The following is a 27,933-nucleotide window of genomic DNA, read 5'->3' as shown; positions in this document are numbered from 1 at the left end:
AAGATGAGCGCCTGCCCATCTTACTTGTTGTTTTCCCTCCCCGTACAACGAGATAACGACTCTGTCTCCCTTTTTTCCCATGTTTCAAAACCAGTCCGCAAGCCTTCCTCTTTGAAATCCTGCTCAGTCGACACACATATGCAGGACGCTGTCTTGGGAGTCGGCCCTGCCCGCTTCAGCAGTCGACCCTTGCAGCAGTGAGCCGCAGCCCAATTCCTCGCCTCCACACCGGAAGAGAGCAGGCCCCAGCACAAGGTGCATACATACTAGCTAGAGCCCAGGTGCGCCTTCATCGGCAACCACCTGACCTGCAGAGCTGTTGGCCCCTCGGATTACGCCCTCGAATCTCTGCCGCACAACTCGGCCCCAAGGAACAAATAAAAACAGAGAGAGAAGAGGGAGAAAGTTTGGAGACAACGAAAGAGAGAGGAGGAGGAAAGTCTTTTAGTACGGATATTCGAAACGACAACCACAACGCCAGCCAGGTTCCTCTCCTTCGCTGTCCGCCCCCAACGATCCGACTGACAAGGCGTCATTCGAGATTCCGAGATGCACAAAGGCGTGCATGGCAATGGCACCAACGGCCCAAGCAATGGCAAGCCCCATGTGAATGGCGATGGGCCTCTGGTGCATCGCATAAAGGCCGACCGAAAACAGTCCAGTCCAATGGCCCCGGCCTTTATGGTATCTGCGCCGGGCAAAGTCATCGTCTTTGGAGAGCATTCTGTTGTCTATGGCAAGGTGAGTCTAGGATGCCTCCAAGATTTCGTACACAAGTAACCCGTCCAATTGCATATGCTGACCATCACTCATCGTCTCAGGCCGCCATTGCTGCTGCCATTTCGTTGCGATCTTATCTTCACGTTACGACCCTCTCCAAGTCTAAGAGAACAGTCTCTTTGCGTTTTACCGATATCGACCTCGTGCACACGTGGAATATCGACGAACTTCCATGGGACACTTTCCAGCAGCCTTCCAAGAAGAAGTCCTATTACTCCCTCGTCACCGAACTCGACCCCGATCTCGTCGCCGCCCTTGAGCCTCATGTTGACGTCTCTCCAGACAGCCCAGAGGACATCCGCCGAGTCCACAGAAACGGCGCCTTTGCCTTTCTTTACCTCTTTCTCTCGCTTGGATCCCCTTCATTCCCTGGCTGCCTTTACACTTTGCGTTCTACAATACCAATTGGCGCTGGCCTGGGAAGTAGCGCCTCCATTGCGGTATGCGTATCTGCTGCCCTGCTCATCCAGTTACGCACACTCTCCGGACCTCACCCCGACCAGCCGCCTGAGGAGGCTCGGCTACAGATCGAGCGTATCAACAGATGGGCCTTTGTATACGAGATGTGCATTCACGGCAATCCTTCAGGGGTAGATAATACCGTGGCCACACAAGGCAAAGCTGTGGTATTCCAGAGGTTAGATTACAATAAGCCGCCGGCTGTGAAGCCACTCTGGGACTTTCCAGAGCTTCCATTACTCCTTGTCGACACCAAGCAGCCCAAGTCAACGGCTTACGAGGTTGCCAAGGTGGGCAAGCTGAATAAAATGCATCCGAAGCTAGTGGGATCGATTCTGGATGCAATGGACAAGGTGGCTAGCTCCGCATCTGAGCTGATCGCCGACGACGACTTCGACGAGGAGGACGAGGAGAGCTTAATGAAGGTCGGCGAGCTCATGACTATTAACCACGGTTTGCTAGTCTCGCTAGGTGTTTCGCACCCCCGGTTGGAACGAGTGCGCGAATTGGTTGATCACGAGGGCATTGGCTGGACGAAGCTTACTGGAGCCGGCGGCGGCGGGTGTTCAATCACACTTTTGCGGCCCGACGTTCCAAGAGCAAAGCTTGATGAGCTCGAGGAGCGACTAGACAAGGAGAACTACGCAAAATTTGAGGCGACTCTTGGTGGCGACGGTGTTGGAGTTTTGTGGCCCGCGATTCTGAAGAATGGCACTGAGGAAGATGAGGAGGGCGGCATGGAAATCGACTTGGAGAAGTTCCTCAATGCGGAAGGCACTGAAGGTGTTGAGAAGCTCGTCGGCGTTAGAGACGGCGGCGAAAGAGAAGGCTGGAAATTCTGGCGCGTGGAAAGCCGATGAAAAAAGAATCTCAACAACATAAAGGAAGAATTTATTGACAAAGGGAAAAGGACGGGCGGCTCAGGAACTCGGTATTCTCCCAACTAATGTATTCTTATGTCGGACTAGTGTACCATGATGTCTACATTCGTTTCCCTGGAGGATGTATTTTTTACAAGGCAACCAAGTCCCTAATGGTTGGACTGAGCTTGCTGGAGGGATTAATTTAGAGCATTTTTACCTTGCGGTATGCATTTACACTGTTTGTTAAGCAAAAATAGTAATAAGGATAAAGACATGAGCTGGCTTTCGTCCTTACTTTTTGTCGTGGCTCGGCTCGTTTATTCCGTCTCATGCCGCTACACCAATGTGGTCAAGGTTCATAAATGTTGTGCAAGTATGATGCTTTCAACCGGTCCAGGCTGCCAGTCGGGGTTTGTTTGTTTGGGTGCATTCGGTTAAAGACAGAATGTTCACGATAACATTAAAGGGTCTAGTGGCATACAACATGCGGTCAATAAGTATACGATGGATCTGGCCGTAAGTTCGGCAAGCGCTGATTTTGTGTGTTTTTTCCTTCCTAATGTATATCGAAGAGAAGCTTTTCCCGCCATTTTCCTGTCACATTTTTGAAGTGCTTTCATGGATTGATGGATGAATCCAGAGGATAGCTCGTTGCAGGTTACCGACGTACCTGGATAGTCACTGTATACAGTGACTACCGTGACGCTCAAAGCTCCGATGCCCCCACTTTATTCAACCCAAACATCAATCTCACTCGTACCACAGCCACTATGTCACTTGACAAGAACAAAACATCCCCCAAACCAGCATCCAAACCACGCAGACTCCCGGAGGGCTTTTCCACAATGGTACGTGTATCGACGCGTCTCTACTTGCACCTACCAACCACTCCGTGTCGTAGCCACGTGCTTCAAACCAAATAACCCGCGAGTATCATCACTAACACAAGCGTGCGCGCAGAACAAGGACTCATCCTTCACATATGTACACATGTCAACCGCCTCCAACGCAGACCTCTTTGAAGACTTTTGCAAGGACAAGCTCCCCTCGGATGAAATCTTTGTCCCGCCGCAGCACCAGCCGCTGAACCCGGAGGACGAGGATGACGTGGTGCCCGATCAGCACGCTGCGTTTGGAATCACGCGTGCGACAAAGGAGGTGAGGGGAGCGGCATGGAAGGACTTGGGCCTGGGGGAGTTGATGAGGAAGGGCCCGCCAAAGGGCGTGAGCGGGAAGCGGATGCCCAGGTAGAGTCGGGCATGTTATGGTGGTTAAGTCTCACTTGCGTGTGATGCTGGATATGGGCACAGAGGCACTAGGTAGACACGATAGCGGCATTGTTTCTTGCCTTCGAGGTCAGCAACGACCAGAGTTATGAGTCTTTCATTTAGCGCGGCGTTTACGAATACAAGCACATGCCACGACAGGATATCACTCCCCAGTAAACCCAAACCTAAACCCAAATCCAGACACCAACACCAGAAACGCCCAACGTTTGTCATTTCCCTCCCCGCTTCAAAGGAAATTTGGAAAGGCCAAAAAAAGAACATGATCAACTCTTCGCTAAAAGTCCGTCCCGCTCAACAACCTCGCTCCTAAACTTGACCAAGAACACAGTTTTGCCGGGCCACATGTCCCCCTCGCCGACGGTATGCGCGGTCACCCTGGCCGGGAAATCCGCTCCGTCACAAACACCCTCGACGACGCCGGCCACAAACGCCGCGCAATTCAGCTGACTCATCTCGCGCGGCACGCTAATGTACTGGTTGACGAGCGGCTCGTTGTCGATAATCATGTACTCGTCGGGCGTGTCGGGGTTGTTGGACTTTTCCAGCCGGTCCGCCTGCCGGCCAAACAGGTGCTGCCACACATTCTGCTTGATGAAGTGTAGTAGGGAGATGATGCTGAGGGGGCGCAGCTGCGAGCGCGGCGGCTCGCGGTAGAGGAGGAGGTCGAGGAGCTTGAGGCCGATGGGGTGTCCTTGTTCGTTGAGCCTAGGTTAAACGAGGTTTTAGTTGGCCATTCGTTTCCCTTTGTTCCTTTTTTTTCCCTAGAGATCACGGTTGGCTGTGGATTTGGGCGTACATACCGCTGCTCGAGTTCTTGGATGCCCTTTACCTTTCTTTGCGCATAGGTGACCATCTCACTAAACAGGTAGGCGAAGCTCGCTTGGCTCAGCTCGGCCGTCTTGGTGCGGTTGAGCGGGCGGTGGTAGATTGTCTTGCCATTGCTGGGCACGCGCAGCCCCGTCTCTTTCGTGCCTTGGGCTGCGGGCTGTATATTTGACATGGTCAGGTGTGGTTAAGTGTGTGCGTACGTGTGCTGGTCTGGAGCGGAGGGGTTGGCATGGCCAGGCTTGTCCCCGTCGTCGAATTGATATTGGAGACGGGGGAAAAGCTGTCGTGGATAGCATGCAGCAGCGATGTCATGTGGTGGGGCGACGATGAACCTTGGATAAATGTGCAGGGTAGCTGCTGCTGCTTCTGCGGACTAAAGTAGGATTAAGTGCATCGTAGTACTTATCATTCGTGTTTTTTTTTTCAAGACATTGTGACACTTTAAATATATTAATTCAAAAACAAAACAAAATCTCCAAGTTGACATACTCGTGTACCTCAGCAGTCTTAGGCGCGCTTGACATTTCAGGTCCTGCAACCACCATTGTTGGCTTCGCCCCTTCCTTCATTGCACAGTGGGGAAGTACCCTACACCGTCCTAATTAGAACCGGAGTTCTTTTGCTCCTTCATCTTCTCCACCCAACTTTCCACCTCATCAACTGCCTTTCTAGGATCTTCCTTTCGTAAAAGCATAAACTCCTGAATCTCGGCGGGTGAACACAAGCGGTCTGGAATCTTCTCGCTAAATTCTTCTGAAAGGCTTTTGATTTCCTCTTGCGACAGGGAGACTTTGTCGCTGTTCTGGTCCTTGATTCCCTTGCTAGCTGGCTTGTTTGGCTCTAGGGGAGTGGAATCCCCATACATTCGACAGAACAATGCCGCAGATTGCTGTTTTGTGGCGTTGTGGAACCCAATTTTGACATCCACGCGGCCAGGACGGATGAGAGCTTCATCTAGTGACTCGGGCTTGTTTGTCGTCATAATAAGGATGCGACCCTCCTGTGCCGCCACACCATCAATAGCATTCAGGAGACCACCAAACGAAAAGGTTTTGGTGATCATTCCTATCCTATTGGCTGTCCCTTGATTCCTCTCGACGCCTTTCGAATCTCTATCGCGTTGTATACCCGATACATCGATATCTTCTATCAGAACCATGCATCGTCGGGGAAGATCACGAAAGAGTCTCAAAAGATTCGCATCCGTCATATTAGGCTCACTCAGATTAACAGTATAGATATCAAGCAGAAAATATGCGGCTATCACAGCGACAAAACTCGTCTTTCCGGTCCCCGGTGGCCCGAAAAAGAGGTATCCTCGGCGCCAGGGGATATCACGAGCAGTATACCATCGCTCAGTTTTGGTCATGAGGAATTCTCTAATGTCGGGTAGAAGGAAATCTGTTATCGCTCCGGGAAGTATAACTGTTTCCTTGGATCGCTTGGGACGCTTTGCGGCTAGGCGCCATGAACTGGGTCTGTTGGTGTGGTCCACAACCTCGGGCCGATATATTATGGTCCTTTTCTTCATTTCGCAGTAGTACATCTCTTTGGCTTCGAGTAACAATTTGTCGATAGGCTCTAGCATAGTGTTAGTTGAGCCTTACTTAGGGCTCGTGGCGCTGAACATACCCCTCGAACTCCACAAACAGGAGATTTTAATCTCTTCGTCCGCATTCACCTTCAGCGGGAATTCGGAAGTTTCCATGACTACATTCTTCGAACGATGTACGACAAAATATCTGTTTTTATGCCAGAACCTGGTCTTTCCTATCGCTGGAAAGTATTGATGGCGCTGCAAAAAGGGTCAGCAATCAAGCGTGGTGGCACAATAAGAAGTTACAGTCCTTACTACTCTGGATATCAACTTCAACACGTTGAGTCGTTGCTGATCGGGGGTTTCATCACCATCGTCTGTAACGTCGAGATTTTCAAGATCCTTGTCGTCGCAGTCGTCATTCTTCACGGTCTGGGCCACGAGGCGCGAGGTCTTAATCACACGTTCCTGCTTGGACAGCCACGCCTTGACATGGTCGTAGATCTCATCGTCTTGGGGAACAGTTACACTATGCATTAAATGATTTTCGATGAAGGCGTTAACCAGAGTGTACCCTTGGCCGCCAATCTTGATTGTTACCCAGAACACACCAAGAAGCGCCATGATAACGGATAGATCCAGTCCCAGTCGCAAACCAAGAATTTGGTATATGAACAGAAAGAACGGCGTCAGTGGTGATGCTCGGCCAGCGGTGGCAAGGAGGTTGTCGAAGATGTCCGCCGGGGAAAAGCCTGGTTGAGCTTCGGCTCTAGCTGGACCAGAGTCGTGCTGGGAGGTGGGAGGAAGCTCGGAATCCATCTTGGTGAGAGAGTTGGTGAGCCGATGATCTGTGATGGTGAGGAGGTAAAACGGCTCCAGCCTCCGGTATATATATTCGAGAACGTCTCACTGAAAAGGAAGAAAACAGGGACAACAATCCTAGTCTTATTGTCCGGCACATGTTTCCGTGGTAAGTCCTTTGTGTTGTTTGGTTTGGTCAGGAGCTCATTCATTACTTCGAAAGAAGTGGCGAAGCTTTTACTTGTGACGCTTTGTTGCCTGTCGGCTTGCAGGCCGTGCTCGTCGTGAACCAAGCGCCCCCTACAGGCTGAGGCGACGTCTCAATGAGTGGTAGTTGAATGCTGCATGTTTCGAGGATGTTGACTCGTAAACTAAGCAGACTCGCTAATATTATCGCCTAGGTGGCAAACCGGGCCGGGCCGGAGTGCAATCAGCGTTCGAACAAAGCTTGGACAAAGCTGGCGCTGCTATCGTAGAGGGACCACATGAAACTCGCAGAGCATAGTCCTCTTGTGCGACTTGAAATGGCTAAGGAATTCTCCATACACTGTAAAGCCAGTGACAGCCCTGACGCAATGGCCAAAATCCCTGGCCCCTGGTGCATGCGTGGCTGACGATGTTTATCCGCAGTCTCATTCAGCTCAGCCCGAGTACGCTAATGCGGACTCCCTTATTTCCATAAAATACTCGGTTTGCCCTGATAGGTTTCTCATTTTCCGAGAGGTTCAGCTAGATAACCAATCATTCCGCGCATTCCACATGGTCACTAAGACCAGGGCCGCACCGTTGTGATATCACAAAGGAAGAACATGGACATACACAAAACTCAAGTCGGTCAAATGTGCCAGTTTGTGTCCTAGAAAAGCCAAGGTGACGCAAAATGCGACGTCGCATCAATATGAATCAACTCTTTGTTTTGAATGGCTCGAGCAGAGTCACTGCTGTGCACCTGACGCGCGCCTGACACGATGCTCACGGCAGCGAACACTCTCCGCACGCCTTAATTTGTTCATCAAAAGCTTGGGCATTAATCTGCTGCCCAGGGCCGTTGTTCGAAAATTCCTCCTACTACGTCGTTCCGTTGACCTTGACCAACTTTTGTCGGAGACTTGCCCGAAGTCGTTTCACAGGCAGCTCGAGCCATGCTTTTTCTTACCGTGCAGAGGGGAGCGCGGAGGAGAGAGACCACCGATCTTTGCACCTCTTTGTACCTGGACCCAGATCGAAACACTGCCGCTGACGACGGGACCCTAAGCAAGGCACCCCTTGGGAATTCCGATGCTGAAAAGTGCGCGTGACGCGTCAGCAACAACCGACTGGAGATGAGGCTGGTTGCCTTGTTGGTCTGGGACTCTGGGGGAGTGCCATGCATGAGTTGGTCCTACTGCATATAGTCTACATGTGCATAAATACGTGTGAATGTCATGTGCCATGTTACCAGCCCTGAACAGTGAAGCGGATGAAGGGGCTGTTGTATCTAGGAGTTGGCATTCACTGGGCTAGAGGCTTTTTTACTTTAAAACACAGAATGCCAAAGCAACTCGACTGCGTCTTATCTGATATGTGGCTATGGCAGCCAGTTAACCGCGGCCGCAAGCTTCGTTTACTTCTCCCTTGCACACGGAATTGTCAGCATGTAAACAATGGAAATGTCTGCCATCATCGTACCGCCGGTGAACCTCGGCTTGACAGGCAACTGGACACAACAAGTCGCACGGAAGCAGGTACGGGGGGTCAGTAGTAAGTACAACAGTCACCAAATAGATGGGATCACGGACCGACTGTGCCTTGTTTCGGCCTCGCAGTCATGCAAATGCCAGACTTCAAAGCACAAAGACGCATCTGTGTGAATCCATACCCCTGGCCATCATCGTCTTGGAGGGATTCGAGACTGGCGGCCTTGTCCACCCCCTGAGCCCTGACATCGGAGCGGCGGCACGGGCCGACATTGAACTTGACGCAACATGAACCGCTGCGTGGCGATGCTCCTGTCAAGAAAGGAAGGGAAGGGAACGAAAACATAGCCAAGTCTATCTAATTACGCTACTCTATGTAAACAGCAAAACAAAATAAAAAAAGAAGAAAATACATGCCGCAGGGCTATTCTTGATTTACAAACATGGCAAAATTCAAATCGCAACGCAGATAACCCTCTCCTCTCACTCACCCCTGGCCCCCGGGGGAGCTTCTACGCAGCGGCAACCGGACACGCTCCCCCGTCCTCCACCGTCGCAGCCGCCATCTTCTCCTGCACAAGATCCACGTCGCCGTCGCCGTCGCCGCCCGTGTACTTGAAGCCGCCAACGCTCACGTCGGTCCCGCCGGCAAGGTAGTCCTCCGACTCGCCGACCAGGCTGCCGGCGGCCTTCCACCTGGCCACCCTCTCCTCCCGCCTCCGGCGGCACATGTCGTTCAGGGCAGGCCAGTAGACGGCGTGGTCGTACTCAAAGTCCAGGTCGCCGTTCCAGTCGGAGCTCCAGAGCTGCGCCGCCGGCACGAACTGCCTCATGTCCTCGTTGAATTTGAGCTTCTCGCGCGTCACGGGGTGCATAAACGGCTGGATGAGTTTGAAGAAGCCCCGCACGATCCAGGGGACTATAAAAAAAAACCGCCAAAAAAAGAAACGAATCGTCAGCAATCTCCTTCTCCCTCTCTGGGCCCTTTTTTTTTTTTTTCACCCCTTGGAAAACACAAGAAACTCACCGTTGATAATCAGCGCCTTGCCCAAGCGCTCCGGGTAGTGGCTCTGCAGAATATGCAGCACCTCCCGGGCCGTCGACACGGGCACGCTCGTATTCTGCCTCTGGGCGCTGGGCTTGAAGTTGATCATGAGGTTGAGCTTCTCGACGCCGGGGGGCATGACGTCGACGACGCGCTCGACCATGTAGAAGAGGTGGTGGATCTGGCGCGGGCTGGGGTCGGTGTTCTGCCGCCCCGGGTTGAGGTACTGGCACGGCCGGGCCTGCTTGTCGAACCCGACGACGATTTGCTTGCCCGTCTCCTGCTCCGGCGAGATGTAGTCGGCCGTGAAGGCGTCGAGCCCGTACTCGCGCCGCCAGGCGAGCGTGTCGCGCAGCCGCTGCTCCGACTCGCCCACCGCCCAGTTGGTCGCGCGGAGGTAGCGCAGGATGCACTCGCGGGTGAGCCACGCGCGCTCGTGCTCCGTCACCGGGCCCGACTTGTCTGGGTTGTTCTTGGACGCGCACTTGACCTCGCTGATGGACCTCGCGCGCTCCAGCAGCGTCGTGTACTTGGTCTGCTGGTCGGGCGTGAGTTCTGGACGGGGCTCGGGCGTGCTCTCGGGCGTGGGTGCCTCGAGGGGGACTTTGAGAGCCTCTGCTGCCGCCGGGGGCGCTTCCTGTGCTTCCTGTGCTACCATGTCGGCGACTTGCCACCTGGTGTGTTTTTCGTCGAGTCTGGTGAGATTGTGGTGATGATCGTCTCCTGACTCTGCTCTCCAGATGTCCGTCCCCTTTCCTTTCAATGTTCCCCTTGCCCCACTGCTATCAATCTCCTGGTCCGCCTGCGATTGAGGCGTGCAAGCGTCGCTGCCAAGTCTTTCGGTTTCTCTGTGTCAAGTGGTAAAATTCCTTTATCCGTTAGTCAAGAGCAGACCAGAGGAAAAGAAAGAGTTCGGTTGGAAATAGTAGTTTATCGGATCTACCGAGTAGTGAGATTCATGATTTGATATTGAGACTGGAGCTGCCACCTAAATTAGCACCGAAGCCAAGGGGCTTGTCAGGGTCATCCTCCTGTGTAATTGGCCAGAGCCGGTATGAATGGGGCGAGTGCCGTTGCTGTCAGTGGAACTACCGAGTACCTCCGTCAGCCACCTCGCATTGAGTTTTTGTTCGGAAGCCTTTCCCACTTGCAACTCCGTCGGCTCCTCAACGTCTAATAGCCAACTTGTTCCAAACTACACGGACCCTGCCGGCTTCATTCAAAAAGTTGGTCGTCTTCTCATTTGAATGACAAACTAAGTATTTTTCATGTCCACGTGAGCTTACAGTCATCATGCTCGATGCCATCAGTTGGGCGTTACCAAGTCTATCTTATCTTGGCATCAATTATATACCTATATACCTAGGTAGCCATTCCCACCTCACGTTAAACCACCCATTCGTCAAAATCATTCGTAAGCCCCGTTAACGCCCGTCCCTCCTTCTATTGCGTTTTGACGGTACGCTGTCCCGGTCTCGCTAACCACCATTTGTCCGTAAAGATTCGTCTCGACGCTACGCTGGATATGCCCGCCTGCCATGAGGATTAAAAAAATTCAATGCGCCAAATATACGTGCCTGCTCTAATAGCCGCCGCCCCTATTCCTACTGGGGCTCCGGTGTACTTTTCGTGATGATTTCTCTTCTATTAGTGCCCGGCTTGTTGCCTCGTCGAATCCGCAGTAGTGTGCAAGGTAAGCCATTCTAAGATAGGTTAGCATAAATCCATGTTCCTTGGTGGCCACTCTGTTGTTGCCAACACGGTGAGTAACTCACTTTTCATTGGCCATGACTTGTGCTCGCACACTCTCAAATCGTCCCTGGCTCTCCATCCAAGCCCTGGCCCTCCCTGCGCCATCAACCTTCTTCACCCAGAGGCGGAAACTTCCCGTAACAGGTCGATGATCGCTGGCTCGCACTTCGTGTCTCTTGTAATCCAGTTGGCGTACCCGTCCCTGTCCTCGGAAGAGCAAACGATCGCACCAGGCTGGACTTCGTCTCTTCTCACTGGTATCATACGTATCTGTGCCGACATCGTACTTGTAGGTCGGCGAAAATGTTATGGGAAGCTCTTCAAACGCACGCAGGCGAAAGGCAGCGTTGCGACGTCGTGCCACCAGGAGCTGGTCACGGTCAAGTAACTTGGCGAGCTGCTGCTGCTTAACCGCCTTAACCACGGTATCACGAGACATGGTATCAATACGGTAGTTGAGGTCACCATTTAGAATGCAAAGCTCATGGTCAAGAATCATGGAGCCATCACCCCCGCCTGTGAATGTGTCCAGTCGCGTTTCTGGATCCAATTCGGTCGGAAACAAATTCGCCTCCAGAATCGCAGCAATATCGTTGTGACGCGAGTTTGCTTGCGATTGTCCAGCTGCCAGATGGCAGTTGATGAAACAGAGCGAAGTATCATCCACTCGGAATCGGATCGCAATGGCACCTTTATTTCCGTGTAGGCCCCCCATGCCTCGCTTGACCTCTGCTGCGCTTAGGTCTCGGATCCTGTCCCTAATAGTCGATTTTACAAACACGCAAGTAAATAATCCCACTAAAGGCGATGATTGGAGAAGATGGTACAAGTCATCGCCAGGCATGTAGTCGTCCAATGTCTTGAGTAAAAAGTCTCTCCAGTCGCGATATTGATGACTCATGCGTTCTTGCTCGGTCCCTTCCTTCTTCTTGGATTTGAGAAGCCGCTTGGCTGTAGCCGTCTTGTCTTCCAAATCAACTAGCTCTTGGAATCCAAAAATAAGAATATCGGGAGACCCGCTCGACCGCAGCAGATCCTGGAAGAAGGTAGAGTCGCCGTCGCCTTTCGAATATCGGAGGCTATGGGGGGTTGATGCTCCAGCGTTCCATGTGAAAACCATGGCTTTGATTTCTTCAAACTCGCAATAGTCGATGTCTTTAGACTTGATGTCATCTTCCAGCCAGGTGTCCTGCAGCATACCGTCCCACAACCTGACTTTGCTATCAGTGCCAAGAGATGCAACTTGCAGCTGATCTATACGGTAGGCACTCGATGGGTCCATCTTCATCTTCAAGACTGATTGATCGTGCGCCTGCCACTCCTTCTTCAGAGTCCAGGGCTGCTCGGTAGTGTCGTATACACAAATCTTGCCCGTGTTGTAGGCTGCCCAAATATTATGTCCCACACCGGCAAGTCCATTGATCTTCCAGGAACTAACATTCAAGATCATTTGACAAGTGTAGTCCGATGACGAAAAAATACTCACTTTTCCGTCCATATGACCAAAGTACACCTTGCCAGGCATTGAACTGAGTAAGGTTCCGGCACTAACATCGCCACAACCGTCAGCGGTCAAAGGTCGAACCAACACCTGAAAGGGCCTGGACCCGTCAGTTGAAGGCTCAAACACCCGAATCGCTTTGCCAGTTGCGTGCCATAGTTCGCTACCAACCACCATGGAGAAGGTGGCACCTTTTGGAAGCCTGCTTGGCTGAATAATGGGATGGCTTTTCAGGTTCGGAACACCATCATTGTCACCAGGCCAAAGATTCAGTGTGCCTCCTTCGTCTAGTGACCATAGTTGGTTGTAGTGTCGGTATAATTTCGTGATCTCCGCCTTGCCGTGCACACCTGCCCTTACTTCAGTAATCCGTTGCGTGGCCACCTCGACCTCCATGAGCTCGCCCATATTGGTACCGATCCATATGAAGCCTCCTTCGTGGTCTGGGTCGGCGGCTGGCTTGAACAAAACTGCAGTTGCCCTGACTCCTTCGGTGTGAGCAAGACTCATAATCTGCTCTCCATCTCGGATATTCCAAACTCTCGTCAATTGGCCACTGGTACAGGCCAGGTCACCACAAACGTCGAATATTCTAGGATCATACTTGGTCTGGATCTCATGGCAGCCCTTTTTGGCATGTGGTGGTTTTCGATTTACATTTGAGCAGTCCGGAAACGCCGTTACATGTGCAGCTGGCTCTGTACTTGCTGCAGGCTCAGGCTCAATACTACGGGGCGTTGGGCGACTGGCCGATATTGATGGCGGAGGCAGCATGAGCGCTCGCGGATCAGGCACCTCCTTATCCGCGGACCGGCCAACCGTCTTTACGGGCACATGATTTCGGGTAGGTGGCGCAGGAAACTGGTGAGTGGTCAATTGCGGCTGCTGCTGCTGCTGCTGCTGCTGGGACCGTCCAGCTGGTGCAGAGCTGGATAAGATATCCGGCGTGGCAGAAGTTCGCTGCTGAGTTGGTCTAGGTGGTTTCGGGGGCGGTTTGTCTGAGCTGTAGCTGTTGGCGCCGTATGTCATCGTCGTCAGGTCGCTAGTCGATCGTTTGGGAGAGTGGGCGAATCGATCATCTATAGGGTGTTGCGTTATGAGAGATGGCTTGGTGGTTCCATTCACGATCGGATCACGTTCTGTTCTCCTGACTGCTATAGAATGATGTACCGGTGGCAGCTCAAAAGCCGCACCTACAACAGGCTTAGGTCTGGAGACAAGGTCCTTGTTGGGTTCTGCTCTTGGTCGCATGGGTAGCTCAGGAGCACTCTCGTCTCCGTCAGTTTTTTCCGGACTGGCTGGTGGGCTGTTGAAGGGAGACGTCTCGTCAACAATGTTGCCTTTGCTGGACGTGCTGATCTTGCGCGTATCCGGAAGACTCGATGAAACCGGTGTCGTTTTTCTGGACTTGTCGAGACGAGGAGCTGGCGGCGGCGGAGGTTGCTTCGGTTCCCGCCTTATTTCGACAGACCGTCTTGGAGGAGGTGGTGATGGAGGCTGTGTCGAAGTCAAGCGAGGCGAACGGGGAGCAGAGAGAGGATGAATCGGGGTGATAGGTCGACTGGGTAGCTTAATGGGTATTGGTGAAGCGCCTGGGAGCTCTTGCGATGTAGCAGTCGTCGGATCTAAAAATGGCGATTGATTGGCAGACATAACAGCCGAAGAGTGAGCTTTGTGCGGAGATTGAGGTGGCAGGACTTTGAGAGCTGGCGGCGGAGGCATTGTTAAGGCTGGTGACTTGGCGCCATCCACCAGTGGCCGCGTAGATGTATGTGTTAGCGCAGGACTTCCGTCACGAAGAGTGTTTGGTTCTGTCGCGTGGAGCTGTATTGGTTTCGCAGGAGATTTAACCGGTGTCTTTGGAGGAGCTGCTGCAAGGGAGCTTGCGAGCGCTGACGCTGGACTGGGAGAGGGAGGGGGATCTTGCGATAATTTGAAAGCTCGTAATCTATCAGGCTTGGGGGCTGGAGAAATGGGCCTCGAAGGCGCATTTTGAGGAGGGACGAGAGGAGCAGTTTGACTTAGATTCTCGAACCGTGCGAGGAGGGAAGACACAGGTTTCTAGGTGCGTTAGAGAGGAAAGCAATAATTATGTACGCACAAGATGCAAAGATGGCTTGTACTTACGATAGAGGAACCATCAGGCCCATCATTGCCCGGCGGCTCCATGGTAGGAGAATGATGTGATGACATCGAATGCCAACTTCAATACTGGTGTGGTGATGGGGACATGGGTTTGGGGCGTGAACTCCTTGTACACCCATTCTTTGCAAGGTCCAACGTTAAATCATGCCCGCGGGGTTGGCTTTGCGTTGAAGTAAGTTGGGGCGGGAACAGATGCGAATGCTTCGTTGCCTTGATGAGCCAATGGCCAGATTCACTCAGATGCCTTAGTTGAGGCAATCGGGTACAGGGAGAAAAGCTATCGGCCAAACAAAACGAGTCGTAGGCAACACGGGATGCGGTCGTTGATGGAGTACGTCGACGTTGGAAGTGGAACACGCTGATAGGCCACGCGGTCTTTGTGTTGTCAACATTGAACAGCCACAGGACACTAGATCAAAATTATCAAACGGCCAAAGTAGACGGTTGTCGATAAAAAAAAGAATAAACAGCTGGCTGGAAGAACGGCACGGTCGATGGGCGATGGGCGATTTGGGTGGCTTGCGTGTCTTGGTCTTTGTCGACAAGAACAAGTTGGCCCTCTCCCTTCCCCCTCCCCCTCTGGAGTTGGAGGCGGTGGAGGGGATCGTCATCAATGGCATGGATTGTGGCTGTAGACACTGTGGCAACGGGTGAGACATCTGCGACACAGTACAGTGCGGATGGCGGAGCTCGTGAAACGACTTGACTGGGGCTTCTGCCTCCGCCGCAGCAGGGTGCTTTGAAAGTGTCCGGTTCTAACTCTGGACTCACCAACAAGGTTGCTGGGGATGTTCCGATTAACAAGCAAGCACGAGGTCAAGGTCTGCCTAAAACAGTCATGACGGGTTGGTTGACCCGTTGATACAGGCCCAAAAGATCCAACGCCACGGTTAGCATGTCTGAGGCGGGGCTTCCTGGCGGTGCAAGGAACACAGAGAGAGCTTGAGCCACGCATGACATTTTAGCCCCCCCAAGCAGCGTGCAAATGCACCGAGCAAAGACGCAGGGTGAAACAAACCGGAAATGTCGAGCAAAGCAGCTGAGCCTCATGGTTCGTACTCCGTACCTCGGTGGTCGGCGGCCGGCAGTTGCTGCAACAGCCACCTTTGATGTGCATTCGGCTTCAATTCGAAAAGTTGACAGTACGCATGACCACTCCGTAAAATGCCGAAAGTGTAAGTGCCTACCTACCGGTAGCTGCCGCACGTGCTTGACCTGCCCAAAGCCGCCGATGCTTCGGCTGTCGGACCAGGTTTAGGCGTCGAAGCCCAGCTCCGCCTCAGCCACTGTGGCTAACAATGTTAAGCGTCCAAATCCACCTGCGCCGTTGAAGATCCGCAACATAGGTTCAACATCAACACCTCGGCAGTTACCATTATATACTATATACTTCGTACACCGCACGCGATCGATCAATCAATCAATCACAAAATGAATACTGTGAGCGAAGCCCTATCGGACTCTTGTCCAATCGCCTCCTATTCAGCATTAACATTATGCCAATAGGTTAAGTCTTTCTGGTTTGTTCCGTCCGCCGATTCCCGAGCTTCCTCGCAAAACTACTAACACCATCTTTCATTTAGGCTGGGCTGGGGTTCCCTCTGTGTTGGTAAGGTTCAACATTTGATTTTCCCCCCACGATTATAACCCACTAGCACACCATCTAACGCGAGATTTCGTCTTTCCCAATTGCAGCCGGCGCAGGCGCATACTACTTTGCCAAACGAGAAATCAACGCCGACCGTCAGGCCAAGCTTCAAGCCGCGCGCAAGAAGAGGGAAGATCTTCGATCGCTAGAGTATTCCGGCCCCGGGTCGACATCTTCATCGGTCACCAACGGTAACGGCGCCCCTGCCATCACAGACACAGCTGGCTCGCCGAGCCAAGAGGCGGGCAATGATCCGGCTGCGACAAGACATGCTGCGGTGACAGAGTCGCAGCAGACGCGGGAGAAGAGCAAATATGAGAGTTCCACACCGTATAGGAGTCCGAAAGGTGATCGGTTTTCATAACATACAAGACGTGAGCGTAAAGCGGCAGTTGACGGTCAGATAGCCGTAGGGGGCGTATCGCAGACTGGCTGTTTTGTGTATTGGAAATATCGGCTAGGGGGGAAGCTTGTATGATACGTGCTGCACCTTTGAGTTATACATGAACACTTATTCTGCCAGTATTTCTCAGTTCTTTAAGTTTCTTCCATATAGGAAGGGGGAAGAGGGGGGAATTCGTGACCACACGTTTCCTGATCGTCGACTTTCCTCCTCCCATTATATCAAGTGACGGCTCACACTACCTGGCTTCAATGGCGGCCCAAATCGGCTCAATAAAGACATTGCTCATTTACCAAGAATCTAGCAATCAACCAACCCCTCTACTACCCGACCTTGATGAGAAAACCGCAAAATTTTGCACCATATCTCCTACAACTGGAATCAGGCCACGCCCCACAAACCAGTACCTCATTGGTCAAACCACCGTCAAGCTACAAGACCGAAAACACCATCGTAAAGCTGCCAGCTCCCAACGTCCCATTTCAAGCTTCATCGTCGACTTCGCCATCCACCAACTCCCCGCACACCATGGCGACTCCCGAACTAACCATCGCCAAAGCTGCCCTATCAGCATCTCTCTTCCGCGCCGACCCAGCATCCATCAGCCGTCCCTCAGTCGACACTTTCTTTCAACAAGTCACTTCAACACTGACGCAGTGCTCCCGCCCCAATGTCCAGGTTTGCACTAAGCCACCCTTCGAGAAGTTTTTTGTCCCCGCCCTCGTGTAGGCGGATAAAACAAAGAGAAAAACTGTTTCTCGGTGCTTTCCTCGTAGCCATGCTAAAATCGTGTCTCTTGAAATCGCCATACAGACCTGCAAAGACTACATCCTCAGCAACATAATCCACTCTAGTGGTCGAAGCACCGCTCTTGCAAAGTATCTCGTCGCCCTGTCAAACGCACAAGTCGATGACGCGGCACACCCTCGTCCCAGCACAAAACGCCGCCGTCTACACGTACTCTACATTGTCAACGACGTGCTGTACCACGCTGCGCGCCAGGGAAACCAAGACTTCCGTACCACCGTGGAAGCGTACCTCCCTCCGCTAATCAGCGCTGCCGCCTCATTCGAGAAATGTCCGAAACACATCAAGAAGCTACAAAACCTCGTTTCCATATGGAAATCAAAACAATACACTTCCGATGCTGTGATCCCCAAACTTGAAGAAGCCCTCGCCGGGTCGACCGTCTCCGCAACCCCAGAACCGGTCAATACGTCTCTCAAACTCGCCAAGGAGGCGCCCTTCATACTGCCATCTTTCCACGGCGACACATCGACAGCATGGTACGATTTACCGGCAGCCACGTGGCTGCCTCACCTGGTGCCGAATTCCACAAAACCAATGCTCCCAGATCTCATTCGTCCAATTCAACTCGCCCCAGGGCCGGCGGACAATGTCGTCACAGCTGCGGTAAAGGCGTTGCTTTCCGATGCGGAGAGAATCTTCTCCCGCGACAGAAGACCAGACGACGCGCACATCGACGTGAATGAAATGGGCGAGAGGATCGTATTGGATGAAATCACGGGTGAAGTCATTGGCGGAGAAACGTACTACGGCTGGTCCAGACGGTTCTGCGAACGAATGAAGGACCGCAGAAAAGGCAAACAAAGAGGTCGATCCGAGTCTCCATCTTCAGCGCGCAGCTATTCGCGCAGCCGCCGCTCTTCATCACGATCCTTCAAACGCAGGCGCATGTCACCTTCCAGAAGCCGCAGCCGCAGCCGCAGCCGCAGCAGAAGCTACACACCCCGATCAGCCTCGCGCTCGCGCTCACGCTCGCGATCACGGTCACGAACCCGCAGCCGCCGCAGATCCTACAGCAGCAGTCCCCATCGCGGCTCTCCGAAACCATCTCCCCAGCCAACCGCCAACCCCAATATGCCATTCAACATGCCCATACCTCCCCTACCGGCAGGATACACAGGTCCCTGGCCGCCACCGCCTCCTCCCCTCCCTCCACAAGGTTGGGTGCCAGATCCTGCCTTTGCAGCTCAGATGATGGGTGTGTGGAACGGGCAAGCTCCCCCGCCACCTCCACCAACAGCCCAAGCCCAAGCACAATATAACAATTATAATCAACGGGGGGGATATGACGGGTTTAGAGGCCGGGGACGGGGATACTACCGAGGCGGTGGAAGGGGCTACAATAGAGGGAGATAGTGCCAAATCCCGAGGATGATGATCAATATAGATAGATCCGGTGACATTGTGCCTTGTCACGATTCAACAATAAAATAGCCCACACGGTGCAGAATAAGAATTCTCAACAGTGGTGAACAATGTCATCAAAAGCACAACATAGTCCTCACAATAACAGGTAGGAAAAGTCTATTGGAATATCACCAGCCGTCTACAAAATAGCAACGAAGCCAGCCACCCACAGCCTACACTTCTCCGTGCTACCTACATTTCCTGCGCCCCTTTGCTTTCCCCATCCGAACAAGGGTGTTTTGGCACAACTCCTCACGCCTCATGTGCTTCCAATCACTTTTTCCCGACACAAAGTCAGAAGATCGAAATAAAACAGAGGCAAAAATGCGAGAACAATGCCAAACATGCCAGTTTGATGCAAATTCTCAAGCGCTTTTCTTTTGTTCCACTCAACCATGGATCCAATTTGCAAATGTGGAAAAAAGTGTAAGAAAAAAATAAAGTAATAAAAGGAGCCCTGCAATCCCCCAATCCCCTAGGGACGTCCCTTTTCTGGTAGTTGATTGGGAGAAGGCGCACCGTAGAACGAATTAATGTCCGCACAATCACCGGAACAAAGGACAAAGCCGGATAAATATGTTGCAAAATGTGTCATGATAGCCGTAAAAGAGGAAGGGGCAGCATGCAACTGCCCCCATCAAGTTCTGTTCGTGTTGTTGGTATGCCCCAGGAAACTACCGTAGCATCATCTCCAGGTATATCAGCTAAGGCAATGTAATTTTCCATGGAAAATTACCAGATTTCCCGCGATATATGGCCATCGCGATATCAACTGATCTTTTAGATGGCGAAGGCAGGATGTTCTTGCAGAAATATGACCGGGAAACGGGATGATCATCTGCTTCGAGCAGAGCTCTGAGAGTTCTGTCGTTCGTGGCCACCAGGCCGTCTACCGGCAGCATCCTGTAGCTTAAGTGAATCAAGCCGCTTCTGGTTATCCTCGGTAACAGGGTCTACTTCATCCACCCTTGACAAAACCCCGCCAACTTGCGGTCGTGAAGGGGCATCAGAAACACCGCCAGATACTCGTCGCTGATCAGCCTTCTCTGCTAAGGCAGCCCACTTGCGTTCTCGGAGTGCCTCGCGCTCAGCTGCACTATTTTGCTGCTCGGTGTAGTCGTGAGAGCAATCATCAAACAGCTGAGGGTTGATTTCCATGAATAGCTTCATAGCATTATAAACCATTCCGTGAATCGTCCTGGCAGGGTGATTAGCATAAAAACAAAAACAAGGCAATATAGTACGCCTCCCCAATCAATGGTTCATACCTATTCCAGTGACCCTTAGAATTCTCGTAGAGCGGCGCAAACATAATGGGCAGAATTATTTCCACGTTGTCACTGACAAGATTGCAGAAGTACTCGTTGTTCCAGAAGTAAAGCGCGCGTTCTGCGACCTGGAAGTGAGGGCTGGCCACGGACTTGGCGAGTTGATGGAACAGCGGTTCCTGGACCTTGGCGAATTCGGCCGGGTCCATGACTTCGAAAATGTCTTCAACCTCGTTCAGAAACATGACTTCTTTGGTGCTATTGACTTTAGGCCAGTATCGAAGTAGGCCAAGAACAACCTGGAGAGTAAACACACGCATTAGTCTACATGTCAGTAGCACAAGGAGACGAATAATAGGCCACATACATCTTCAGTAAGAGACGCATCTTTCTCCAAAAATTGTACAATACAGTAGGCCAGCTGCGGATGGTACATGCTCAAGCTCTTAGGCTTGTGCAAAGGAAGCAAGACGCGGGTCAGGAAGATCTTGTGTTCTTCCTTTAGTGGCAGGGCAAAGCCGTTGATAATAGATCCCAAAATCTCGAGTAGTTCGGCAATGCCGTTGAAGCGCTCCGTCTCGTACGTAAATTGGAAGAAGACATTGTTGATGGATCGGCGGATGAAAGATCGGAGGTTGAGGAATTTACCATAAATACGATGAAGGGTCGTCTTTAGGAAGTCTCGTTCTCGAGGATCCTCGGAATCAAACAAGTCGAGAAGTTGTAGGACAAAGCTGTGGTCAATGTAGGCTTTGGCAATGTTGGTGTTGAAATCTTGGCTCTCTATAAAGCGGAGGAAGAACTCATAGACTACCTGAATATGCGGCCAAGCGACCTCCAAGACGGGCTCATCTTCCTCTGGGTCGAACGCCTCGCCCTGTGGGTTCATCGGGGGAGGGATGGGTCGGAACAAGTTCTTGGCGAACATGTCGACGACTCTCGGATACATGGGTTCCGTGATGACTTGCCTGTTGTTGGCAACATAGTCAAGCAACTCGTGTAATGCCAGGCGCTTGATCTCCTTGGCTTTCATGTCTCCGCTGGCATCGTTGAAATCAAAGATGACGTTGCATTGGTCAATCTTTTGCATGAAAAGCTCTTGTCTCCTATTAGGAGGAACTTCGTGGAAGCCCGGTAGTTTTTCCAGTTCCCGGTGAGCCGAGATGTCGAATCGAGACGAGTGCTGGCGTTTGGGGGTTCGCAGACCTTCGGGAATGGCGTCGCGGTTGTCAATGCCTCGATGGATCATCAGTGACTTCTGGCCCGCCTTGGGTGGTGCCAGGTCGTGAGGCATAGTTTCGGCGGCTCCAGGGGGAGGGATATGCTGCCGGGGTGTCAACATCAAAGAGTACCATCAATTGCACCGCGAGCCATCAGAATAATTCTACTTACTCCTGGGGTTGGGCTGATGACAACGGTGGGGGGTAATCTAGCATTGGCATTGCCACCGTTTGGACTCGAAGCACCACCCATGGGGCCAAATCGATCGGGAACATTGCCTTGCTGGCCTGGATTTGACGACTGATTTGGAACTCCATGGTCGCCGTGTCCGGTGGTGCTGGATGGTAAAGGCTTATTGCGGATGTCGTTGAGCGTGGTGGAGGAGGAGGTGGGCGTAAGGACAGGAGACTGGTTCGACGAGTCTCGGGACGAAGGGGACGACGTGCCATCCTTGGAATCCTTATTCTTCTTGGAGGATTTGCTGGCATCCTTGCCTCGCGCGAGCTGTTGGGAGGGGTGAGCAGCGCGTGTTAGCACACTGCGCCATGGCGTATAATTGATACAGATGGAATGGCGACGCCGTGGCCCAAAGCGAAGCCCAACCCAAATCCAAATCCATCACACAGACGCATGAGGATGAGGTCATGGGGCCATGGGGCCATGGGTGGTCAATCAAGGGAGTCGGGCAAGATGACTTACTAGTCCTTTGCCAAAACGCTTCATGTTGGTCGTCGACAGCATCTACCTTCTCGTGTTCGTCGTCGACGATGGGGTTGACGGGAGGCAGACTCGGACGGGAAACGGCAGACGACGGACAGCGGACGGGCTGGCGTTGTTGGCGTTGCTGATGCGGACGCTTGTTGCTGCGAGGTCGAGTCTGCGACTGATTGCTGCGGTGGGGTAGCTTTGGCTTGAGGAACGGGGTCAGTCAGTCAACACAGCCAAGGCCAACGGGGGGGCCAAGGGGGTCAGGTGCAAGTGTGCAAGTCGGCGGGCCCTCTGAGCTGGGCACTAGGGTGCCTGGGTGCCTGGGTGCCTGGGTGCTTCAACCAGGACTGGGTGAGACGGTCGAGCGGGCAACACCAAGTCGAGTTGATTAGCCGAGAGCAATTCTGAGCCGTCAATCGTCGTCGTGTTGTAGGGAACCCGGCGCAATTACACTTGGGCACTGGAGAGAGCCCTTCTGCGCCCGCCTCTATCCTCAGTGATCACAGACTAACCTCAGTACACCGAACTCCAGTTCCCACGGAGGCCAACAAGCCCGCAGATCTCACGTGCAGAGTCGAGGTCGGGATCAAGCGAGGGAAGTGCAAGAGGTGCGAGAAGCCAACGACCGGCTAGTGCGCACAAATATCTCGACTTCACCTCCGCACGGAGTATCAGCCAGCTGCAGGAGACGGACCTGTTGACGGCAGGGGGTTACAGCCCAGATGCTTGAGGCGTCGGCTCCGTCGACTCTGGTCTGTCTGCTTTGGCTTGGGCTTGCTTGGGAGTTGGGCAATTGGATTGGAGGAGAGGTGGAGAGCAACAACAGCCAAATTGGTCCTGGCCATGCAGACGCAAATGAAGGGCTCCAAGGTGCGACATGCAGCACAGCACGGTCGCTGCAACTGGCAGGCCAGGCCTGGACACAAGGCACTTGGGTACCTCGGTACTTGTTCGTTCTAGTTTCTATTATTAAAATCACACCTAAATAATACTCTCGAGCACCCATTCTCCCGCCTCGCTCTGCTTCGTTTTTCACGGGGTGAGGGGTTCAAATGTTACAACCTGGATTGCCTGGGGGGAGGAGACGGCGCCCGAGCTACCAAATGTCTGGTAGTATGTCTCGGCTCTGGACAAAACGTAGCGCAGGGCGATGCTCCCAGTTGGGCGAGAGACGGCATCATCAGTTGAATCATTCTAAACAAGCAAACAGAGTAAAGTCAATAACAGGTAGGTACTCGTTGCTAGCTGCGTTGATCGCCCAATCAACGGGCCGAAACGCGACCAGAGGCACATGGAAATCCTCAATTCCGTGGAGTCGTATCTGTGTATGTGCATGTGGGCGGTACTCGGGCCTTGTTAGCGTGCGAACTCCGTCAACACAGGCCACGGTGCTTCCAGTGGTAGTAATTAGAAACCACCAGCACCGGACTCTTGTTGTGAATTGCTCGGCGGGCTCACTCTTTTTGCTAGATGCGCTCACCCCCCTTAGTAGGTAAGTATTTATTATGTCTAAACTCTTCTTATATATTTTTAAGAGATAATTTATAATAAAAATATATTTACTTATAATAAAATATATAGTAATATATTATAATATAGCCTGATATTTAGGTACCTGGAGGTGCGTGAGCGCACCTAGCAAAAAGAGTGAGCCCGCCGAGCAATTCGTCTCTTGTTGCTTGTTGATCAGGAGACTGGCACCAGACTGAGAGGAATTGTCGTCTGGGTGCTGACAAGGAGCGGCCAAGCGTGCACGGACCATAATCGGCACCAGTCCGGATGTGGAACCTCAACTCACAGCCGTTATTCAACTCCTTCGGAACCACCTCTAATACAACACAATATCGTTCAACAGAAACTAATCACTCACGATACTTGGGAGAAAAGGCACCATTCGCAAATTTGTACGCCCCTTTGATCCGAAATTCTGCCAGCAAGCCAATATCAGCTCGGCGCCAGGGAGCATCGATTGATCCTATTGCATAATCTTCCGCCACCAAGCCCTGCAGTTTCTTCCTCAGTTACGGGCACCATCATCAGACATGACACTTTAATACGCTTGAGCACCATGGAACCACTCTCAGATAACGAGATGGCTGGTCCATCAACAATAAGGTCGCTGTCGGATCACCAACCAGAAGAAGAGGGAGCACCACGGTTTCGCATACCGCCGCGGGACCTGGCCGCTGTGGAAATACCCGCCGTTGTGGAAAACATTGATCGGGCGGTCAAGGCCTTTGGGAGAGTCCCGTCTCTAGAACACGTGAGTTTCATCTAATTTTATTTTCGGCTACAAACTATTTAGTTATTCTAAACACTTTCCATCCAGCTCATGGACCCTTTGAGGAACTCAGTGCCGTTGTATCTGAACCCAGAAAGCCCCTTTTGCAAGCCTATCATGTCTCATAGCGCCGCATCGCACAACGTGGTTCTCAAGCTCACTGTTCCCAAGAGAACGGGCCGCAGACGGAGACGAGGAAGTAACGGCCCGTGGCAGGGAGATGTAAATTTCTCAGATGCGCCTGGAGCCAATGGCAAGGAAAAAGTGCAATCGATTGCGCGACTGGATGAGCCCAAAGTTCTTCGGAGAAAGCTTCAAGACAACGCTGGAAGATATCAAGTCGAAGCGGTTGGTACTATCAAACATACGCATCGGTTCCGTGCTTTAGCCGACTTTTACTGGGATATGAATCGATCAGAGTTTGCTCAGAGATATGCTGAGCAGGTTTTGCCAGGAGATGGTGTGTATCCCCTGCGGAAACCATGCCTATGGTCTTGTACTAATCAACGTACGACTAGTTCAAAAATTGAAAGAGTTCACCCTTCAAAGTGGAACAGATCGTCCCCCCAATGTTGACATCATTCCTCCGCCCATCTTCACGCACATGAGTTTGCCATTCAACTACTTCTACTCGCAGAATCCGTACGTCCGCACGACTGAGGACGGCGGCACAATCAATTTGACTGCAGTCAAGCAGGTAGGGTATTTTATTAGTGCAGAAGACCCGGCTCCAGACGGGCCGCAGGTGCCGCCAGATATGACGGATCCCAGAATGATCGAGGTCCTAGCTCAACTAGAAGACGCCTTCCAACATCGCCCTCTGTGGACTCGTCGGTCTTTGCTCAATCACTTGCGAGGCAAGCTCCAGAGCTGGAACGAATTGAAAAAATATCTCAACTACGCAGCGTATCAGTTCAAAGGCGGCCCATGGAGAGATAGTGTGGTTCCCTACGGCACCGACCCTAGGACCGATCCCAAGTATCGCATCTATCAGACGCTTATGTTCAAGCTTAAGAAGCACAAACGTACGATCAAGCACCAGCCGTGGCAGTCACTTCGCAAGACGCAGATTGGTGAATCACAGAATACACCCAGCATGGAAGCAGACAGTCACATCTTCGACGGAAAGTCATATCACACGGACGGCAAGGTATGGCAGGTCTGTGATATTACCGATTCTCTACTGAAAGAATTACTCGACAACGCGGCCGTACGCCCTCAGTGCGACGTCGTGAATAGTGGCTGGTACCACGGTGGCTTGTGGGCAAAGGTCAAGGCAATAATGAAGACTAAACTGGTAGCTATCCGGTTTGGAAGGCACTTAACAAAGGAAGACTTTGCACAGACATTGGAATTTGGTGATGCAACTCCGATCCGTACTGTGTCAAATACATTCCACCTTCCCTTGCCGAATTTACATCTTACGACAGAGGAGCACACTGTCCTCCACGGGAGGGGGCCATTAAAAAAGAAGAGTACAGGATATAATGTTCGGTTCCGAGACATTGGGAAGAGTCCAAGCGTGGCTCATGAGATATCTCCTGCTCCGTTTATCGATAGCAGTGTAATTGGCACAGATAGAATGGAGTCTGATGATGAAGATTCTGGCAGTGAACGAGATGATGACGATGATGAAGATGACGACGACGATGGATCAGAGAATGAGGAGTACCCTGACACTGGATATTATAACCATATGGAACAGTACGGGGACCACCAGTATGGTGATGGGGATGCTGAAATGGACATGGGCCGTTCGGCGTATCCCGAGTTAGATTAGCATAATCGAGTTCAAAAAGGCTCTTGATTGTAGTTAGGGAATTAAGTATGCACACGTGGCTTCGAAGCATAATGCGTGGCGCAAAATGGGTGCCAGAGTTAAATGACGAGTGGAAGGGGAAGTCGTGGTTTCCTTATCGGCACTAATAATCTATCCACCTGACCACGAGATCACTTACTTTCCTCTCCTCCTTCTTTCTCCCGTCGTCTCTTCTCCAACACCTTCGCCGGATACGTCAATCAACTCTACAGCTTGCCAGCTCTCAACAGTCTCATCATGTCCATCATCCGCGAAGATGGCCGTTGGTACTGCAAGCCTTGCAACCGCGTTTTTGCCACCTGGGAGGCCATCTTCAAGCATAAGGAGTATATGCGTGGTACTGGTGCCGAAAGCCATATTCACTGCAAGTTTTGTGGGCAAGATTTCAAAACTCAAGCGGCAGAAATCTCGCACATCATCCAGGTTTGCCATCCACCTTCATACCCCATGCCATCACTACCAGTAACTGACACACATTGTCCAGAACCATCCCAAACGACAAAAGCTCGACTGTCCTGGCTGTGGCCAAGGCCCGTTTCCCCGTCTGGCAAGTCTCATATGGCACATTGAGAGAGGTGAATGTATTCGTATCGATGAGGCGGTTCTTGATGAAATGCGAGAGAAGAAACTTGAATTTCCGAGGCAGCTCGAGACACTTACCAAGGAATCTGTGAAGAATAACTACACCAGTTACGTGTCTCCTAAGCAAGGCGGGAGCCCGAGACATATCTGGCGAGATGTACGCGATCAGGGGTTTAGCTTCACAGAGATGGGATTTCCAGAGCTTTCGAACGAGGCCAGGCATACCACAGGCGAGACCCCAAAGAGTGATAAAGATGAATTTCATCAGAGTGAAGCAAAGGCGGCATGGGGGGGGGGGAAAGACTTGTTTCCTGGTGCCCCTCCTGCGCAGATGCCAACAAGATCTCAGCTTGACACTGCTACGACACCGAGTCCCCGAATGATTTTTGAGTCTATGGATGCTGATGACCCCGATAACCCGGCCTTTAATGCGTCGCGATACTATTCCGATATCATTGAGCAGTACATTTGTCCCAAGGTTAGATGCGGGTGAGTAAATGTCGTTTCAGGTGATTCGTCTAATTTTTGGACAAGTTCTCACTTTGTCTAGAAAATGCTTCAAAAGACAGGGTCAGTTGGTTTCTCATCTTCGATCACCTGCCCATGGCAACAGGACCTATCGCTGCCCATATTGTCAGAAAGTCTTTAAGACGTTGACTGCAATTACCTCCCACGTTGAGTCGAGCTCGGTGAAGTGTCAAATCCGTGAAGCCGATAATTACGAGGCATACTTGGATCAGTTGACTGCGGGTATCATTGACGTTGAGGAGAGGCGAAATGAGGACGGGACCTTGCAGTACAAGACTGCAGAAAGTGCTCGGGCTGCGTTTCGCGGGCCGAAGGACACTTCAAAGGATCACGGACAGGTGCATTGGTAAAAATGGATTGCCGAGATGTTTTGGTTCATGGGCACACGATGTTGTAATACATTATATATTGATGGATTGAAAAGGTCATCTTGCATTGACAGCAGATCCAGGAGGGACTCGAGAGGGATGACAGACTGAGGACACTTGCTCGGGATTAAATAATGTTTGCTATCACGGTACGAATACATTGCACCCTAGAGATGTGCAGGGTAGCCTATGATGACAAAGCCCAGACGCCTATGGA

At 51.9% G+C, this 27,933-nt stretch overlaps 11 protein-coding genes across 11 annotated transcripts; 6 read left to right on the top strand and 5 right to left on the bottom strand.

Annotated features, from left to right (window-relative positions):
• Positions 1-549: 549 nt before the first annotated feature.
• On the top strand, positions 550-2,099 carry ERG12_0 (Mevalonate kinase; the record flags this gene model as incomplete). Its single annotated transcript, XM_014693051.1, has 2 exons — positions 550-741; positions 822-2,099. 2 exons carry the CDS (start codon positions 550-552, stop codon positions 2,097-2,099), a joined length of 1,470 nt encoding a protein of 489 aa, XP_014548537.1.
• A 773-nt stretch (positions 2,100-2,872) lies between these two features.
• Positions 2,873-3,353, top strand: G6M90_00g020050 (uncharacterized protein; the record flags this gene model as incomplete). The annotated part of the gene is made up of 2 exons (XM_014693052.1): positions 2,873-2,950; positions 3,063-3,353. 2 exons carry the CDS (start codon positions 2,873-2,875, stop codon positions 3,351-3,353), a joined length of 369 nt encoding a protein of 122 aa, XP_014548538.1.
• Positions 3,354-3,654: 301 nt separating this feature from the next.
• On the bottom strand, positions 3,655-4,391 carry trs31 (Transport protein particle subunit; the record flags this gene model as incomplete). Its single annotated transcript, XM_014693053.1, has 2 exons — positions 3,655-4,096; positions 4,192-4,391. The coding sequence occupies 2 exons, from the start codon at positions 4,389-4,391 to the stop codon at positions 3,655-3,657; spliced, it is 642 nt and encodes a 213-aa protein (XP_014548539.1).
• Positions 4,392-4,817: 426 nt separating this feature from the next.
• Positions 4,818-6,575, bottom strand: G6M90_00g020030 (uncharacterized protein; the record flags this gene model as incomplete). Its single annotated transcript, XM_014693054.1, has 3 exons — positions 4,818-5,800; positions 5,852-6,014; positions 6,072-6,575. The coding sequence occupies 3 exons, from the start codon at positions 6,573-6,575 to the stop codon at positions 4,818-4,820; spliced, it is 1,650 nt and encodes a 549-aa protein (XP_014548540.1).
• A 2,170-nt stretch (positions 6,576-8,745) lies between these two features.
• On the bottom strand, positions 8,746-9,936 carry G6M90_00g020020 (uncharacterized protein; the record flags this gene model as incomplete). Its single annotated transcript, XM_014693055.1, has 2 exons — positions 8,746-9,152; positions 9,261-9,936. The coding sequence occupies 2 exons, from the start codon at positions 9,934-9,936 to the stop codon at positions 8,746-8,748; spliced, it is 1,083 nt and encodes a 360-aa protein (XP_014548541.1).
• Positions 9,937-10,860: 924 nt separating this feature from the next.
• G6M90_00g020010 (uncharacterized protein) lies at positions 10,861-14,700 on the bottom strand (the record flags this gene model as incomplete). Its single annotated transcript, XM_014693056.1, has 3 exons — positions 10,861-10,981; positions 11,054-14,592; positions 14,659-14,700. 3 exons carry the CDS (start codon positions 14,698-14,700, stop codon positions 10,861-10,863), a joined length of 3,702 nt encoding a protein of 1,233 aa, XP_014548542.1.
• A 1,407-nt stretch (positions 14,701-16,107) lies between these two features.
• Positions 16,108-16,688, top strand: G6M90_00g020000 (uncharacterized protein; the record flags this gene model as incomplete). The annotated part of the gene is made up of 4 exons (XM_066129848.1): positions 16,108-16,116; positions 16,183-16,196; positions 16,260-16,285; positions 16,372-16,688. 4 exons carry the CDS (start codon positions 16,108-16,110, stop codon positions 16,686-16,688), a joined length of 366 nt encoding a protein of 121 aa, XP_065986133.1.
• A 567-nt stretch (positions 16,689-17,255) lies between these two features.
• G6M90_00g019990 (uncharacterized protein) lies at positions 17,256-18,796 on the top strand (the record flags this gene model as incomplete). Its single annotated transcript, XM_066129847.1, has 3 exons — positions 17,256-17,452; positions 17,504-18,277; positions 18,331-18,796. The coding sequence occupies 3 exons, from the start codon at positions 17,256-17,258 to the stop codon at positions 18,794-18,796; spliced, it is 1,437 nt and encodes a 478-aa protein (XP_065985897.1).
• Positions 18,797-19,775: 979 nt separating this feature from the next.
• PPP2R5D (Serine/threonine-protein phosphatase 2A regulatory subunit delta isoform) lies at positions 19,776-22,092 on the bottom strand (the record flags this gene model as incomplete). Its single annotated transcript, XM_066129846.1, has 5 exons — positions 19,776-20,139; positions 20,210-20,508; positions 20,577-21,533; positions 21,602-21,934; positions 21,994-22,092. 5 exons carry the CDS (start codon positions 22,090-22,092, stop codon positions 19,776-19,778), a joined length of 2,052 nt encoding a protein of 683 aa, XP_065985634.1.
• Positions 22,093-24,206: 2,114 nt separating this feature from the next.
• sfc1 (Transcription factor tau subunit) lies at positions 24,207-26,199 on the top strand (the record flags this gene model as incomplete). The annotated part of the gene is made up of 3 exons (XM_014693060.1): positions 24,207-24,401; positions 24,468-24,879; positions 24,938-26,199. 3 exons carry the CDS (start codon positions 24,207-24,209, stop codon positions 26,197-26,199), a joined length of 1,869 nt encoding a protein of 622 aa, XP_014548546.1.
• A 276-nt stretch (positions 26,200-26,475) lies between these two features.
• On the top strand, positions 26,476-27,698 carry G6M90_00g019960 (uncharacterized protein; the record flags this gene model as incomplete). The annotated part of the gene is made up of 3 exons (XM_014693061.1): positions 26,476-26,661; positions 26,723-27,309; positions 27,371-27,698. 3 exons carry the CDS (start codon positions 26,476-26,478, stop codon positions 27,696-27,698), a joined length of 1,101 nt encoding a protein of 366 aa, XP_014548547.1.
• Positions 27,699-27,933: the final 235 nt, after the last annotated feature.

The sequence above is a fragment of the Metarhizium brunneum genome, chromosome 1 (genome assembly GCF_013426205.1).
Source record: "Metarhizium brunneum chromosome 1, complete sequence".
In the NCBI taxonomy this organism is placed as follows: domain Eukaryota; kingdom Fungi; phylum Ascomycota; class Sordariomycetes; order Hypocreales; family Clavicipitaceae; genus Metarhizium; species Metarhizium brunneum.
Note: the sequence above shows the minus strand (reverse complement) of the source record. Positions and strands in the feature narration are given on the sequence as shown.